The sequence below is a fragment of the Sorex fumeus genome, unplaced genomic scaffold, assembly GCF_029834395.1.
Source record: "Sorex fumeus unplaced genomic scaffold, SorFum_2.1 ptg000098l, whole genome shotgun sequence".
In the NCBI taxonomy this organism is placed as follows: Eukaryota; Metazoa; Chordata; class Mammalia; order Eulipotyphla; family Soricidae; genus Sorex; species Sorex fumeus.
In genome coordinates, this window is record NW_026606155.1 from 40393401 (window position 1) to 40410420 (window position 17020).

Genomic DNA, 17020 nt, shown 5'->3' on the forward strand with positions numbered 1-17020 from the left:
ATGGAATTGCTTGTGTCAACCTGCCAGAGTTGAAAAAGATCACTGTCATTTTAGATTTACAGTGAGATCAATGCTAATTCTGAAGAAGAAAATAAACATGCCTTTTTATCCTAAAAATACTGCCTCCTGTCTGTTATTGTGAAAATGGTACAAGTAAAATGATTTCAGAATTTGAGGTATTTAAGACTGAGCGAGAATACTGTAGTACTATTAATACTGAATGTGCTGCTCTTATTAAAGATATCTGAAAGCATAATATAGAGGGTTTCACACAATTGTGTCATATTGATAGCTATAATATCACCTGGGCGAAAGAAATTACTGTGTCTAATTTTGACCCCTAAAATATTGAGTAGAGGGCTAATGAGGGGAAGTAGTAGAGCACACGACTTGCACATGTGAGGCCCTAGGCTGGATTCAGGCACTATCTGGTCAGCCCCAGCAATGAGTGTGGCACAGGAAACAGCTCTTCAGTTTTGACCTCCCTGATATAAAAATTACTGAGTAGACGACACTGACTGTTAGGTGCAGGCACTGTGGAGGATTCTGTCAGAGTACAAATCAAATATGAAGGTCTGTCATCTTTAAAGAAAATTGTTTAGTTTGATGTGATCAGAGAAAATTTTTTGTCACTTTAAATTATAAGGGCAGTCTTCTGCCCCCGCGCCTGGCTGTTCCTTGCCGAGGCCCCTTGGAGGGGAGCGGGTTGAGCTTTCCTCCCTGCCCCGACCAGGGCTCCGGCAGCCGAAGACCTCCAGGACCAGCCACCACCATGCTGAGACCACTCTCCGCACACATGAAGGTACTGGCAGAGGGACAAAGCCACGCGGGTTCCGGGGCCGAGATCTCCAAGCCTACTCGGACTGGAGTCGAGCATCTTCCACCCAGATCCTCCAAATCCCAGTAGGCGGGGGTCACACCCACCACCTGGCCCCCTGGCGCCGTGTAATCCCATCAGTGGCCAAGACTCAGAGACTATAAAATCCAGCTCCCGGAACCGCGCGGCCGCGAAGGCGTCCGCGCGACGTCTTATCAGGACATCCTACTTTGGACAAACTTGCAGGCTATCGAATGTAGCCTGCCCACAGGGCAGAGTCTGGCAAACTCCCCGTGGCATACCAAATATGCCAAATACCAGTAACAATGATGGGTCTCATTCTCCTAAAGAGCCTTGAATACAATCTCAGGGCTAGGATGAAAGAGACGTTACTGGGGCCTGCTCGAGGCAATCGACGAATAACAGGATGATAAAATGAAATGAAATGAAAAATTATAAGAGTCGGAGAGACAATACAGCAGATAAATCACTTGTTTTGCATGCAGCCGGCCTAGGTTCAATCCCCAGCAGCCCACATGGTCCCCCAAATCCCTCCAGGAGTGATCCCTGAAAACCACTGAGTGTGATGAAAGATCCAAAAAGAAAAATCTTAAGGGCTGGGAGATGGCTTAAAGACTGGAGGTGATGCTTTGCATACTGAGTTCCAGGTCTGATCTCCTGTGTTCCAAACATCACCGAGTGTGACTTTCAAAAAGAAAAGCAAAAAAATCAACAAAACCCTTTAGGTTTATTATAGCTATCTTGAAAGTACGGGAATTTTTGCTTTTGGGCATACTTTTCATAATCCTGTGTCTGTATTCAATTTCACCAGGTAGGACTAAATGGTAGGAGAAAGGGTGCCGTACAAGACCAAATTAAGTTGTGGAATCATCAACATTTGATGGAAATGTGAAGGTTAATGGGTCTAATACTACTGAAGGTGCTTCCCTGAAGCGGTCAATGATATTCAGGATCAGGGGACTGGTGTGTGCAAGAAGAGTTTGATTTTCCAGAGTCTGAGTTCCGCAGGGTCTCTCTAGCTTGTGATGCCTAGTAGACAGCTGTGAACTGGGCACCGGATTGGCTGAGAAGATCCAGAGGGGACATAATTAAGGAGTCCTCACTGGCAGTCACCAAATTAACCTTGTAGAATCTCTGATGTCCATAATTTTAACTATAAACCTACTCTTCTGCAGTAGTTTAGAGGATTATCCAAAGCTAAGTATGACACAGCCCTCCCCAAGTTGTCCTGTCCAGGTTAAACCTTATCTGGTTTAACTTCTTTGAAACATGGAATAGAGGAGGAATGTTGTCCATTACTTCAAAATTCTCTTCCCCAAAATACAATTTACAAGTCCAATCAAGGTTTGTTTCCACCCCTTTTCTGGTAACGGTTAAAGTTTTCATAGATTACTGTCTTCTTAATCCTCACGACATTAAATACTGTAATTATCTCCATTTAACGCTGAATACAGGAGAAAACAGTCACAGAGAGGTGAGGAATGTGCCCCAAATCACAGCAATTTTAGGAACAGGAGGGAAAGAACTCAACCTCTCCCAAGGCCCAGTCTCTTCCTCGAGCTCTGCTTCTAAATTTTAGCCGAATTTAAATGCATTCAGAAACGAATTCAAGAAATTGCCCCTTTTTTGGTGGTGGTGGTGGTGTGGGGGGAGGGAGAGTCCTAATTCGTTTTTCTTCACTCCTAGCACAAGTTTGGGGCGTTAACACCGTTTCTAGCAAGTCTGGGGCATTCACTCGCAGCTTCGGCGCCACCCAGACGTCGCCACGAGCCCTCAGTCCTGTAACCTAAGCAGCTGCTGCGGGCCCCGCCGACCCCTGAGTGGAGAGAACCGCGACAGCGCGGACAGAGCGTGCGGGGAGACTGGGCGGGGGAGCTCGCGGGACCCAGCACGCCCGGCCCGCCCCTCGCAGGCCACGCCCCGGCCCGATGTCCACGCCCACCACCGATGACCCCGCCCCCGACCCGCCCTCAGCCCCGCCTCCTCGCCCAGGATGCACCAGGTTGAAAACAAAATCCCACGTGACTGGCAGTGCTCTCAGGCCATCATGGCGTCTCCCTGTGGGAAGGGAGCCCGGGCGCTGGAGGCTCCTGGCCTCGGGCCCCGGCCGCTCGTCCGGGAACTGGTGGACTCTGTAGACGATGCGGAGGGGCTGTATGTGGCGGTCGAGCGGTGTCCGCTCTGTAACACGACCCGCCGCCGGCTGACCTGCGCCAAGTGCGTCCAGAACGGCGATTTCGTTTACTTCGACGGTCGCGACCGTGAGAGGTACGGCGGCCGCCACGGCCCTATTGTTTTCTTCCCTAGGTGTCTGCTGCCGCTGCCCGGGTGCCGGCTGGTGCCTGGGATCCGGGTTCAGCGCGAGGGGAGGGAGACCTGGGACGGTGTCTGTTTTGCGCCGGCGCTCGGCCCCTGGGGGAGTAGGTGGTGGGTGAGGGGAAGATGCGGGAACATCTCTGGTTCCCTGTCCTCCCAAAGGAGTAGGACCCTGTAGTGCTCCTGGGTATTAGAGGGACCGGGATAGATAGTGACGCTCAGGAAAATTCTTCCTCTTTTGTTGCCGCGGACTTGGATTTTCGACTCTTTGTAGCTCTCCCAATTCAAAAGATTGGTTTCACCTTTATCTTCGAAAGCACACTGATTCTCTAGAGGAGACACCGGAGGAGGTTAAAATATCCTAACTGGTTGCGGCATTCAGGTCCGGGAGCTGTGTCACAGGTGTGAAACTTGTTACCAGACACGCTGACTCCAGTGTGTGAACTAAAACAAGCTACTTGCTCCCTACTTTCCGCTCTGCCTCTGAAGATTGTTTTGGAAACTAAAGAGTTAGGGGAGGTGTTTTGGCTTTGTTCTAAACCCAGACTGGGAGCTGCCAGCTTTTAGTTAAATTTGGATTTAGGAGCTTGTTGTGGTCTGGTTTTGAAATCTAAACACTACAAACCCTGGTGAAATCGAAAATTAGTGTGATTAGCTGGAGGATTTCTTCCAACTTTTGTTTCAACAGTTTAGTGTCAGGAAATGTAAGGAAGCTTTTTGAGCTCAATAGTTCAGGTAGTAACTTACAGCAACTCAAAAAGTTATTAGGGTTTTCAACTTCCTGCTTGCTGAGGGAACTGCCTTGCCCTAGGGCACACAGATCAGTATATGGACCGAATGAAAATCCTGCCAGAGCTCATTTGTCTTGCACTAGACTCTGCATTTGGAAATATTTTGAGATCCTGGTATTATTCTGATAATAGAGTTCCTTTCTTTCCTTTTGAAATTTGTGTGATATAATAGTAATTCGTTGTCTTGTGTCGCATTGATATCCTCCCTGACTTTATCATCTACTTATGCAATAAATGTAGTTTTAAAAATCAAACCAGTTTTCTTGTAAGAACACTAGGTAAGAGATGGAAATGTCAGGGCCAGAGCAATAGTGCAGCGGGTTGGGCCTTGCCCTGTGTGGGGGCAAACTGGGTTCCATCCTCAGCATACCATATGATCCCCTGAGCATGGCTGGGTGTGACCTGAAAACAAAAACAGAGAAAGATGGAAATGTTTATTTTAATGGAGTTTATTATGAGCTCCGTTCTAGGCCCTCTGTATTTTTCTAGTTGCATTCCTCTGACTTAAACATGTTGGAGGACTGTCATACTCCTCTCCCCAACCCAAACCTCTCTGAAGTGGATAAGACAGCTGTCTATACTTACATCTTTGATTAATTTTCTAATAAGTAGTGGCCTGGAGATGTAGTAAGCAGATAAGGCGCTTGCCTTTGATATGGCAGACCCTTTGATATGCTCAAGCCCTGGCACCTTATATGGTTCCCCCAAGTCTTCCAGGAGTGATATCTGAGCATAGAGCCAGGAGTAATCCCTGAACACTGTCGGGTGTGCCCCCCTCCAAATAAATCAGTACATTTCTAAGTCTGTCCGTCTTAAATGGTAAGCTAAACTCAGTTTTCTGGCATAAACCTGTTTTTCCTATTTTATCCCTGCCCAGCAAAAGGTGACCTCATTGTTCTCTTAGTACATGCCCTAAACACTTTCCAGTTCTTTTCTTTTGATTCCACCATGTCTAAGACAATCCTGTAAACGAATTGTATTTGCTCTTCAAAACCTTCTAAATATAACCTTTCACCACCATCTGGCCAGATCCACCAGAGGATTATTGCTGCTTTTTTTTAAAAATTTTGTTTTGGGGTCACACCCGGCCATGCTCAGGGATCACTCCTAACAGGGCTCTGAGAACCACATGTGGTGCTGGGATTGCACTGAGGTTGGCCTTGTGCAAGGCAAGCCAAGGCAACCTTACTATTACTCAGGCCCTGGATTATTGCTTGTTAAGCATTGTTTGTACCTAGCCAAAATAAAACCACTATCTTTAATTCCATTGTTTGAAATTTCCAGTGGTTTCCTGTTTTCCCAGAGTGGAATCCCAGCTGTATTAGCTTAGCCTCTTTGCCCTTTAAACATACCAAGAACAATCCTGCTTCCGAACTTTGCAGTTTTATTTAGACACCCAGAATTCTTCTCTCCTAGAAGTCTTCAAAGGCTGTCTTCTTTATTTCTTTTGACCTCTGCTCACACACTGGGAGGACTCATCCTGAGCATTCAATTAAAACATAGACCCTCTTAACGTAACCTTTGCATTGTTTTTCATAGCTCTTACAGCATATTAAGATTTATGTATTAAGTTGTAATAACAAATTGTAATTGCCATAGATGTAAACTCTATGAAGGCCAGACTTTATCGGTTCTAGTGTGTCCTCACATTTTTCAGTAAAGATGTATTGCATGAGTAAATGCCCATCCTCCCCAAGTTCCATTTCATTAGTATCCCAAACCATTTCCCTACTATCATGGTCTATTTGTTACTGCAACCAGAAACTTTGGGAGAGGTTTCACTTTTCTTTTTTTCTTTCTCTGTTTATCTAAATCATTGACAAGGCTAACCTGATTTCCAGAGTGTTATCTTGAGTTTTTCTATTTCTATTCCAGTCCACCGTCATTTCTTTTCTGGTACTAAGTGGTCTTTTATCCATATAGCAACACTCCCCCTCTGCCACAGCAGAAAGGTAAATCTGATACTGTCTAACGGTTTTGCTTAAATAGCTATTCATTATATTTAAAATAAAAGTCAAGCTCCATTTCTTGGCATAAGAAGCTCCTTGTGGTTTGGCTACCACTTTGTTCTAACTTTTAACTATTAGCATATTATAAATGCAAAGTTTGAATTCATGCTGCATTGAATTGAATAGAAGCTCCACCCCATTGCTACCTGATTTTAAACAGCTTTCTTAATCTCTTGTGCTTATTTCATTTTAAAACGGCAGGAATATCAAACTTAATAGGTGTTTTGTATTAGTATGTTGCTTACCGTTTATTAAAAATAAAGCTCATTCCCCGCACTCTCATTTCCACCGTCCTACAACCTTATCTCAGATTTTCACTTTGTCACCACTTGTCTTTTTTGCCTTGTTCCCTCTTTTCAGAACCCGTTTCCTCCTGATTGGTATCTTGTACTGTCATGTCCTAGATGATGTCTTCTCTGACCTTCCAGAAGGGAGGTTCCCACGAGCATGTCTCTTTTTGTGTACTATTTGGTGGCTCAGTGCACTGAAATGACACCTTATTTATTTGAGTATAGCATCCGCCTTCTGTGAAGATAAACTTTCAGGATTTATTCCTCAGCACACTAGGGCTTACTGCAGTGATTTTGGGTAGCACAGAATAGGAATACTGATGAATGATCAGCAAAAGCAGTACAACTTCTAATCTGAAGTTTCTGTTTTCTTTTTGGTTTATTTTGTGGCCACATCCAGCGGTACTCAGGGCTTACTCCTTGTTCTGTGCTTAGGGATCATCCCTGGTGGGCTCAGGGATCACTCCTGGGGATCATATGTAATGCAGAGGGTCGAAGCTGGGTAAGTTAACCCTGTACAATGCAAGATCCTTACTTGCTGTACTATCTCTCCAATCAAGATAAAAATTCTTCACTAATGCTTAGCTAAAGTGGATTTAAACAAGAGCAATGTGTTATAGTGGGTTTCTGAACGACGTGTTCCTTAAGAAGAGTAGTTTGTTTTTCCTCATTTGAGAATATCCTTTAAAGGTCACCCGAACGGCAAAGCCTCGCAAGCTACCCGTGACGTATTCGATATGCCAAACACAGTAACAAGTGTCACAATGGAGACTTTACTGGGCTCGCCTGAGTAAATTGATGAACAATGAGAGGATAGTGACAGTGACCGTGACAGTCCTGTTTGGTTGGTTTGGTATTGCTTATTATGAACAGCATGAGATGTTGCGCGGCCTTGAAAGTAGCTGTGTGCTCCTGGTATTCTAAATTTTAAATAATTAGGGTCTGGAAGAATCTCTGTAGTGAGTTACTTGTGAATCTCTCAAGGATGAAATCTCTTGAGACACTAGACCACTTTCCTAAAAGGCAAATCATTTTTAGTGAACTTCTATTGGGTGCATAATAGGTGAGGGTAAGGCAACACTGTAGCACTGTCCTCCCATTGTTCATTGATTTGCGCCAGCAGGCACCAGTAATGTCTTCATTGTGAGACTTATTACTGTTTTTGGCATATGGAATACCCCACGGGAGCTTGCCAAGCTCTGCCCTTGAGGGCAGGATACTCTCGGTAGCTTGCTGGGCTCTCTGAGAGGAATGGAGGAATCGAACCCAGGTCAACCCTGTGCAAGGCAAACGCTCTACCCGCTGTGCTATCGCTCCAGCCAGAGAGATAATTCAGCTGGTATTATCAAAGATAATACTCTTTGTCTTGCATATGACCAGCCTTGGGTTTGATCCCTGGTGCCCCATGTGGTCCCCTAAACCTACCAAGAATAATCCCTAAGCACCACTAGGTATGGCCCCAAAACAAAAACAACTGCATAAAAGAGTCTGGCAAGTTGCAGAGGGCAGCTCTGTTCTTGGGGATTTACTGACTCATTATGAGCCTTATATTGTACGTGTCAAAGGTTGATTATGGAATATCTATCATCAGTATTTATAAAAGTTTTATTAAAGTACTGTTTTCAGTATTCTGTCCTTTGATTTCAGAATGAAAACCCCCTCACTATGAACAACATGAGATGTCGCTTATTATGGGAAATTGCTTGGAAATAAAACATGGAGCTTTATATAGCAGTTTTTAAAAGAACTCTGCTTGACCTCCGATTCTTTTCAAATAATCTAACCGAATTCTCTTTGCCCATATGTTTCTAGTATCTGATCATGCGTACCAGTTCTCATAAATGTAAATGTACTGTTTCACATTTCATGAACAGTGTAACTGAATAGATAGGTTCTAATTGCTTAGTGGTTCAAGAAAAATCTGATATTAATGAATAAATCTTAACCGTCTCAAAATAATCACTTCCTTGATTCCTAAAAAGGGAACATGCCTCCATATATTATTTTGTGGACTATATGAATTTGGCAGCTAGCTTGGTTGAAAAATATCTAAGTTTATTACCTTTTTAATTGTTTAGTAGGAAGACTTCCTTGTAACGTTGGTATCCTTATCGGTGCTATTCTTTCCTCATCTTTTGTCCTGGCTCTCATCCTATAATAGTGCTCTTTCCTCTGCTTTTCGTTTGCCTTTTAGCTTTGTGTACCTCTTTGAGAAGACGAGAAAGAATAATAAGTAGTGCTGTTGACACAAACTTCTATGGATCATACAGGCAAACATTGAAAAATACTTATCTTTAAATAGGAACGTGATATTTTGGATTATACATTTATCTAATATCAAAAAGAGCAGCTACCCAAGAGATAGTTAATAAATTGAAATCACTCTTCACTCAAAACTTGAAGTAAATTGGATCCCCAGATTCAGTATCGCCTGGTAAAGTCTGTCTTCTATTTAAGGAACCAGTTATTTGTTAATTATTTTGTTTTGGGGACCACACCCAGCTTTGCTCAGTGCTTGCTCCTGGCTGTGTGTTTAGGGAGACTCCTGGCAGACTTGGGAGTCCTTACGGGTGCTGGGGATCAAACCCAGGCCAGCAGCCTGAAAGACAAACACCCTCCAGATTCTGGCGATTGTAAAGAGTGCTGCAGTAAACAAACAAGTGCATATGTCAGTCAAGTAAAATTTACATACAAGTGGTACTACATGGAAAGTATCATGTTAAGCGAAATGAGTCACAAAGAGAGGGATAGACATAGAAAGATTGCATTCATCTGGGAAACAAAAAGTAACAAAATAGGAGACTAACACCCAAGAATGGCCGAGATTAGTACCAGGAATTTTGCTCCATGACTTGGAGGCCAGCCACACATGCTAGGGGAAAAGGCTGCTCAGATAGAGAAGGGAGCACCAAATAAAGGGTGTTGGGAGGATCCTCCCAGGATGGGAGAAGCATGCTGAAAGTAGACTTTAGACCAAACATGATTGCCACTCAATGCCTCTTTTGCAAACCACAACACCCAAAAGGAGAGAGAGAACAGAGGGGAATGCCCTGCCACAGAGGCGGGGGGGGGGGGGGGGGGGGGGGGGGGATGGGGGGGATGGGGGGTGGGAGGGATACTGGGATCCTTGGTGGTGGGAAATGGGCACTGGTAGAGGGATGGGTATTTGATCATTGTATCATTGAAACCCAAGCACAAAATTTGTAAGTCTACAACTGTACCTCATGGTGTCTCACTAATAAAAACTAAAAAAAAAAAAAAAGTATGTATAAACAAGGAAAAAAATAAAGACACTCTCCAGCAACAACAACAAAAGGACAAACACCCTACCGTTTGATAGGACAAACAGTCCTATCACTCCGGCCTGAAGCAGTTATTTTAAAGTGTGGATTAAAAGAAAAACACACGAACTTTTATAGATAATGTTTTTATAGTACATTTAAGACAGTGGTGCAGCTTTGCTTTCACTGAATTTTTAAAAATTATGTGGGTACACTTTACTAATTTAAACATTAATGAGAGAAAGGGAAAGACACAACCGACATTTATGCGCTCTCTCCTCTGTTTTTTTTTTTTTATTGTCATCCATTATGACCTTAAAGATTTATTGTCTTGAGAATCTCTTATGAATTCACATTGTTTTTTGAACTCCATTTCCCAGAACAAAAGAGCTACAGGTTGCTGGACTCCTTACTTGAGACAAAGAGTCGAATCAGCCTTACTGCTCTTTGGGTTTTTTAGTGTACTTAGGCCTTTTTTTTTTTTTTTTGCAGCCTATTATATATACAGCATAAAATGTGGATCTGCTAAGAAAATATAAGTTGTTTTCAGTCTGCACCCACTGGCTTGACCTTACACATTTTATAATTTATAAAAGAATTTCACATTATCTCATTCATTCCCTAGCACAAACCCATGAGTTATTTAACTATTATTAAATGAAATTCACATTAGTTGTGTTTACTTAGTTATTTACTCCTGGGCTATGCAGTTCTTAAATTCACGTCCAAATATATCTATATATCTTGTAAACATAGTTCAGTTTCTTACATTGCTAAGATTAAATAGGAAATATACTGAGGTATATTATGTACTGAATACATGTCCCAAATGCTTTGGCTTTTTTTTTTTTAATGTAGTCCATGTAGTCAAGTACCATACACCTGAGTCCCCATTTTATAAGTGAGGAAACTAAACAGCACTATGCTTTGAATTTCTGCTCTTGACTTAACCTTCATTCCTGACATGGAATATGCCATGTCTCAAACCATAAATAGTCTAAAATAAAAGAACCAGCCTGGTAAGAATCATATGATTTTTTTTATATTATATTTATTTATGCGCATCATACTCTGAATGCTTAAAAAGCTAAAGGGAGTATTATCTGAAAAATTTAACTGTGTTGGGGTGGGAGGGATACTGGGATTAGTGGAGGGGGAGAATGGGCACTGGTGGAGGGATGGGTACTCGATCATTGTACAGTGGAAACCCAAGCACAAAAATTTGTAAGTCTACGCATGGTGTTTCATTAATAAAAAAAAAAAAATTTAACTGTGTTAGCATCTGGATTCAGGAATGACTTAGATTTTAACCATCTCTCCGATGGTAAGAGAGGTTAATGTCTCTCCCAGTCTGTCTGCGCTTCCACACACTTCCCTGCAGAGCCTCATTACCTTCCTTCTTGAGCCAGGAATGTCTGAAATTCCCCCCCCCACCACCACTTGTGGGCCCAAATCAGAGGGGAGACATTCTCTGTCATTAACCTAAACTGTTCCTCTCACTCCCACCGGCTTCCTGAACCCAAATAATATTTGTCTGAAGGCATGAAGTAACCTTGGATACTTTTAGAATATTATGAATGTATATGTGTTTTGGGGGAGAGTTATCCCAGGCCGTGTGCAGGAGGCCTGGGGGTCTTTGGTGACAATACTTGCCAAACAAACTGGCGGTTCAGTTGTCAGACTATAGAATGATATGTGGTTGTTGCTGAAAACTTGTGAAGTGCAGTAACACCTTAAAGAAAATCCAACTTTTTTGGTTTGTTTAAAAAGAAAAAAAGTTTTGTTTTAAGTTTAAAAAAAAAAAACAGAGGTGCTGAGGGGCTGTAGTGCCTGGTATTGAACCCGAGCATCCTGTGTGTGAAGCATGCACCCCAGCATTTTGAATTATCACCCCTGCCCAAGATAGAAACAGATTATACCCTTTTTTTCCCCACAACTGTGTTTTTTATTTCCTTCCAGCCTAGTTCCTGTGCACATGTGTGTTCTTGTAAACTTATGGTTTTATTTGGTATTATACCATGTAATATAATTCTACTTTTGGGGAGTGGTGTTGGGGGTGGGTTTTTAGGTCACACCCCAGAGATGCTTGGCAGCTGTCCCAGAGCTGACCATTGGCAGTTCTTAGGGGAACACATGTGGTGCTAGGGGTTGAACTGGGAAGGTTGACTGTGTGCAAGGCAGGTGCCTGGACACCTGTAATATCTCCACCCCAGCTTCTCTTTTTAAATAGAGGCCACACCCAGCAGAGAAGGGGCAAGGAGACACTTCTGACAATTCTCAGCCCTGGTAGTAACAGTGGGAGGGTTATGGTGGCCATACTCTGCAGTACTTGGTGCATATGGTGGTGGGGGTCAAACCTGGGGCCTCCAGTATGCTAGGTATGTGTTCTACCACTGTCTAGCTTTTTCTACTCCTCATCCCTGCTTTTTCTTTAACCCAATATTTCATTAAAATTTCCAGTATTTCATAATTGGTGTCATCAGACAAAAAATTTCCTTTTGTTCTCTGATTTATTTCCTTGAACTTCAACAGTTGATTCAAAGGATCTGGGTATTTTTTTTTTTTTTTGACGCCTGTGTGCATATTTGAAAGGGTTTTTGGTTTTGTTTTGTTTTGTTTTGTTTTGTTTTTTGTTTTAAAACACATGAGTAGTGTTTCTCAAACTTCTCTGTTGCTATAGTCCCAGGCATAGAGTGAACAATCACCTCTGAGATAAGGCAGAGACTGAGTGGGCAGGGGACAGCTTTAGTCCACGAAGGAGCTATTCTCGGGGTGGAATAAGTTGTCTGCATGATAATGCTGGTTATCACTTAAAATTAATATGATGGGAGAGAGCACCTGCTTTGGTGCTGTTTTTCTGGTGATTGGGAATGAGTTTATGTGACTGGTCCAACCTGTGGATGGATGCATTCAATTGTCTGTGACCCTGAGCTGGTGTGGAATAGTGAGGGCTCACTCCCTTAATTGTTATCTTATTAGGAATGCTGATAATCACCTTAGTGTGTTGAAATGCTTTGGTGTGAGGCAAATTCACTTTCTGGCCTGTGGAAAAGCAGAATTTTCTCTGCCTCCAGTGCCTTCTTGCCTTTCTCAGGGCCGGTTCCTGCTCATCCTCCAGGCTGTGTCCACCAGGTGCCCCAGAAGCCTAAACTGGGTGTGAGCCACCTCTCATCCCACCTGGGTACAGTGGAATGAGCCTCTCCTGGTTCTCACCTGGCTGTCAGAGGAGGACTGTTGAAAGCCACTTTAAGGGAGTGTTTTTCTTTTGTATTAGAATAGGGAGCCAGCCAAGTGATGTTTGAGTGGCATGTGGTACCCATGTGGGCAGGATCAAACTCAGGGCTTTGTACACATAAGTTCGTACTTTATTGCTTTGAGCGATGTCCCCAGCCTGTTGTAGGGAGTTAAATACAAGAATAAAGGTGGTGTGTGAAGGTATGTAGATGTTTTGTTTTGTTTGGGGCCATACCCAGTGTTATTTGGGACTTATTTCTGACTGCGCTCAGGGATCACTTCTGGTGGGGCTGAGGGACCATATAGGGTGCTGGGGATCAAACTCGATACTGTCTGATGCAAGGCAAATGTCCTACCTGCTGTACTGTCTCTCCGGCCCCTCTCCATTTTTTAAAATGGAGCTGTGTGGGGTTATGAGGCAGCTCAGTGGCAAGCTTGGACCTGTGTTTTGAGAGGTCCCCAAGCTCAGCACCCCCACTGCTCTGCTGCACCAGGGCCCTGCCAGTCTGGCCCCTACATATAGAGAGTAGAGAAGAATGTGGTAAATAAAAGAAATGGGCTTTTTTTTGTTTTTTGTTTTTAAATTTCAGATCTGCTTTTCATTTGGGGACTGACTCGGTGGTGTTTGGAGGCTACACCTAGCTTGATGCTAGGAGATTCTGGACCTCCAGCCCCCAGAAGGAATTAAGTGGGTAGCAGATATGAAAGTGTTGTGCACAGGCCCAGGGCCTGCAAGCAGGTTGCTGACTGATTACTTTCAGAAAACACAGCTGGAATATTTGCATAACGGCATGGGAAATCCGGTAGAACAGAAACATTAAGTAATCAGAAAGTAGATAGAGAAATAATTTCAAGATAGATGAAAAAGGGAAAATGGCTCATTTCCCTAATAATAAATTCTAAGAAAAAGAAAATAATTATAGAAAATGGACAAAGGGCTTTGATGGGAACAACAGGAAAGTAGCCAGTAAGACAGGAAAAGGAATTCAACATTTCTTGGGTCCAATCTGAAATGGACCACCTGACCCACATCCCCCACATCCCCCACCTGCCCACTCCCAGCACTGCTGGGTGTGGCCCCCAAAACCCCCACAAGATTTTTTTTAAGCAAGAAAATTTTTGTTGAAAATTATATAGGAGATGTGAGAGGGTGAGGGCGGGGAGAGAAAGGGGGGAGAGAGAGAGAGAGAGAGAAAGCATAGTTTTCTGTAGAGTGGAAGTAGGCAAAGAAGACAAGTGAGTTCCATGTTCAGGAGAGAATATGGGCTTGAAGAGCTAGCACTTTGTTCTTTAAAGTTTCATTTTCTGGGATACATCCAGTGGTACTTAGAGGCTGATCCCAGTTCTAGGGTCACTCCTTGGCAGTGCTCAGGGACTGGGTGTCACATCTGGGCCTTCAGCATACAAGTCTGGGTCCTCCAACCTGTGAGTTGATTTTCCAACCTGCAGTTGAACCCTCCCCCTTTCCTGGTGAGGGACTGGGTCTGGGTTTGCTCTGGAAGGATATGTGGGGTTGGGGATCAAACCAAGGTGGGTAGCATGCAAGGTAGCAAGGTAGGTGCCGTAATCTCTATACTCTCTCTTCTACCCCCCCCCCCCCCCCCCCGGAGTTCATCATTTCAAACTGTGAAATCCTGCAAGGCAGAGAAATAAAGTATGAATTTTCTTTGGGAGAAAGGAGAGTTGGAGACCAATCAGGTCTGTACAAAATGTATAGATAACATTTGGGGAGAATGAGAAAGCAGGTTCTTTCACTCACCGTTGCTGGGGTTGTAAATTATAGGAAATGATTCAGAGGAAGTTTCAAAGGTCAGTACCAGAATATTTTATGTAAATATTTGTTCTATTTTATTTATAGGAATTTCTCATGGAGAAACTTAAAACTTTGTAAAGATTTGTCAGCCCGGAGATTGTTCTAGAACATCACTGGTGATAGGGAAAATTTGGACCCCATAGCAGTGAATACGAGTATACATAAACAATTTCTTTTCTTTTTTTAATTTAATTTTTATTAGTGACAAACCATGAGGTACAGTTGTAGATTTACAAATTTTTGTGCTTGGGTTTCAATTATACAGTGATTAAGTACTCATCCCTCCTCCAGTGCCCATTTTCCACCACCATGGGTCCCAGTATCCCTCCCACCCCTCATCCCCCCGATCCTACCCTGCCTCTGTGGCAGGATAGTCCCTTTTGTTCTCTCTCTCTCCTTTTGGGTGCTGTGGTTTGCAAAAGAGGCATTGAGTGGCAGTCATGTTCGGTCTAGATTCTACTTTCAGCCTGCTTCTCCCATCCTGGGAGGATCCTCCCAACACCCTCTATTTGGTTCTCCCTTCTCTATCTGAGCTGCCTTTTTCCTTAGCATGTGTGGCTGGCCTCCAAGCCATGGAGTAAACCTCCTGGTACTTATCTCGGCTATTCTTGGGTGTTAGTCTCCTATTTTGTTACTTTATGTTCCCCAGATGAATGCAATCTTTCTATGTCTATCCTTCCCTTTCTGACTCATTTCACTTAGCATGATACTTTCCATGTAGGACCACTTGTATGTAAATTTCATGACTTCGTCTTTTCTAACAGCTACATAGTACTCCATTGTGTAGATGTACCAAAGTTTCTTTACCAGTCATCTGTTCTCGGGCACTCAGGTTTTTTTTTCCAGATTCTGGCTATTGTAAAGAGTGCTGTAATGAACAAACAAGTGCAGAGTACATAAACAATTTCAACAAAACTTTGTGTATTTACTGAAGATACAAGTCTTTATGTTTTTACATAGAAAAAAGGTAGAGTTTTGCATTATTAGGGATAATCTGAAATTGAGAGACATTACAAAAAATAGAATTCTTTTTCTCCCATTTTTGAGCATATCATCCCTATTATTAGCTGTGGCTTGAATATGGTGACTACTAATCTTTTCACCTCTTGAAACCCAAAATGAGAAAAAACAGAATTGTGGGCACAGTGTTTCTCTGTGCCTTTGTGTGTGGGATGGAGACTGCAGAGACAGCGTGGATGAGTGTACAGATGAGCAGTTGAAATGCTGACCCGTCGCATTCCGTGGTATCGTCTGCTGATCAGCTTTGTGAGCACCCCCCGGCTTTTTATTTCCTTCACAAAGGATAACATTACTCATGACGGATTGGACACAGTAGGGATTGTTATCTTTTGTTGTTTATTCTTGCCTCTCTTGACTATATATTTAGGGTTGGCGTTAGTCAGGGTGGTTGCTAATGAATTGCAGAAGGATTGGTCAGTTCAGTAGAAAGCTGGGCAAGATTGTCATCCCAATCTGCATTAGTGCAAAGTGACATTTTCACAACAGATCTAAAAGGAGACCTTTTATAGCCTTGGGAAGCCAGACTCTCCTCTGTGTCAGTGTTTTGTTTTCATGATTGGTCTGGTGAGTTGGTCATCTTCTCACCGAGCAAGAATTACCACATGGCCTCAGCGAGGTAGAAGGAAATAACACATTAGCTTCTCATTTTTACAAATTAATACATCCAGGAATACAAAGTCAGCAGCAGAGTAATATACGATAGATTTCTCAATATTCTGAAAGATGCTTTGTTGTAAATTACAAGTATGTAGTAAAAATCTAGATGATTAATGGGTAAATCCAGGGGTTGTCTGCATCCTACATGGATTTGGGGGTTTCTTGTCCTATTTCGTGGTGTTTGCAGCAGCAGAACTGTCTGCAGTGGTGTTCTGTGCCTGCACTACCCAGTAAGGCAGCCTCTGTCCCTGTATCTGTTGAAATGTGTCTAATACAACTGTAGAACTTTAGGGTTTTTTTTTTTGAGGTACTGGGATTTATATTACTGTTGATTATACTTTGCATCATTCCAATATCACACCCATCACCAGGGCAAGGAACTTAATTCTTTATTTCATTTCAGTATAGTAACACAAGTATGTAATTCCATCATGTGAGTATGGCCTGATTAGCCTTTTATATATTGTGTATTTTCAGTGACTCAGCTGTTCAATGGTAGGGTCATAAGTAGACCATTTTCTCTCTTCCGTTTAGAAGTACATCTCTCTGGTTATATTTAAAACTGGAGGTTATAGAAATAGGTTTTTGGACAGAACTTATGTTTGGATTATTTTAAGGAAAAGATTTTTTGAGCTGTTTTGGGTTCTAATTGTTTTCACTTAGGTTAGGAATTTAAGGGAAGACAGAAAGTCTGTTTGACTCTAGTTGTTTCTCAACCTTTTTCTGACTGTGGTCCCCTCCCGCCTTTGTTTCCTTCCTCTAGTTCCCTGT

The 17020-nt window shown here is 42.9% G+C and overlaps 1 protein-coding gene across 1 annotated transcript in view; it reads left to right on the forward strand.

The window, feature by feature from the left end:
* The first annotated feature begins 2883 nt into the window (after positions 1–2883).
* ATG14 (autophagy related 14) overlaps positions 2884–17020 on the forward strand; it is a 42031-nt gene continuing 27894 nt past the window's right edge. Inside the window, exon 1 of the mRNA XM_056134228.1 lies at positions 2884–3106. Within this exon, the coding sequence (XP_055990203.1) occupies positions 2886–3106 (221 nt within the window). The 5' untranslated portion in view covers positions 2884–2885. The remainder of the gene's footprint in view (positions 3107–17020) is intronic.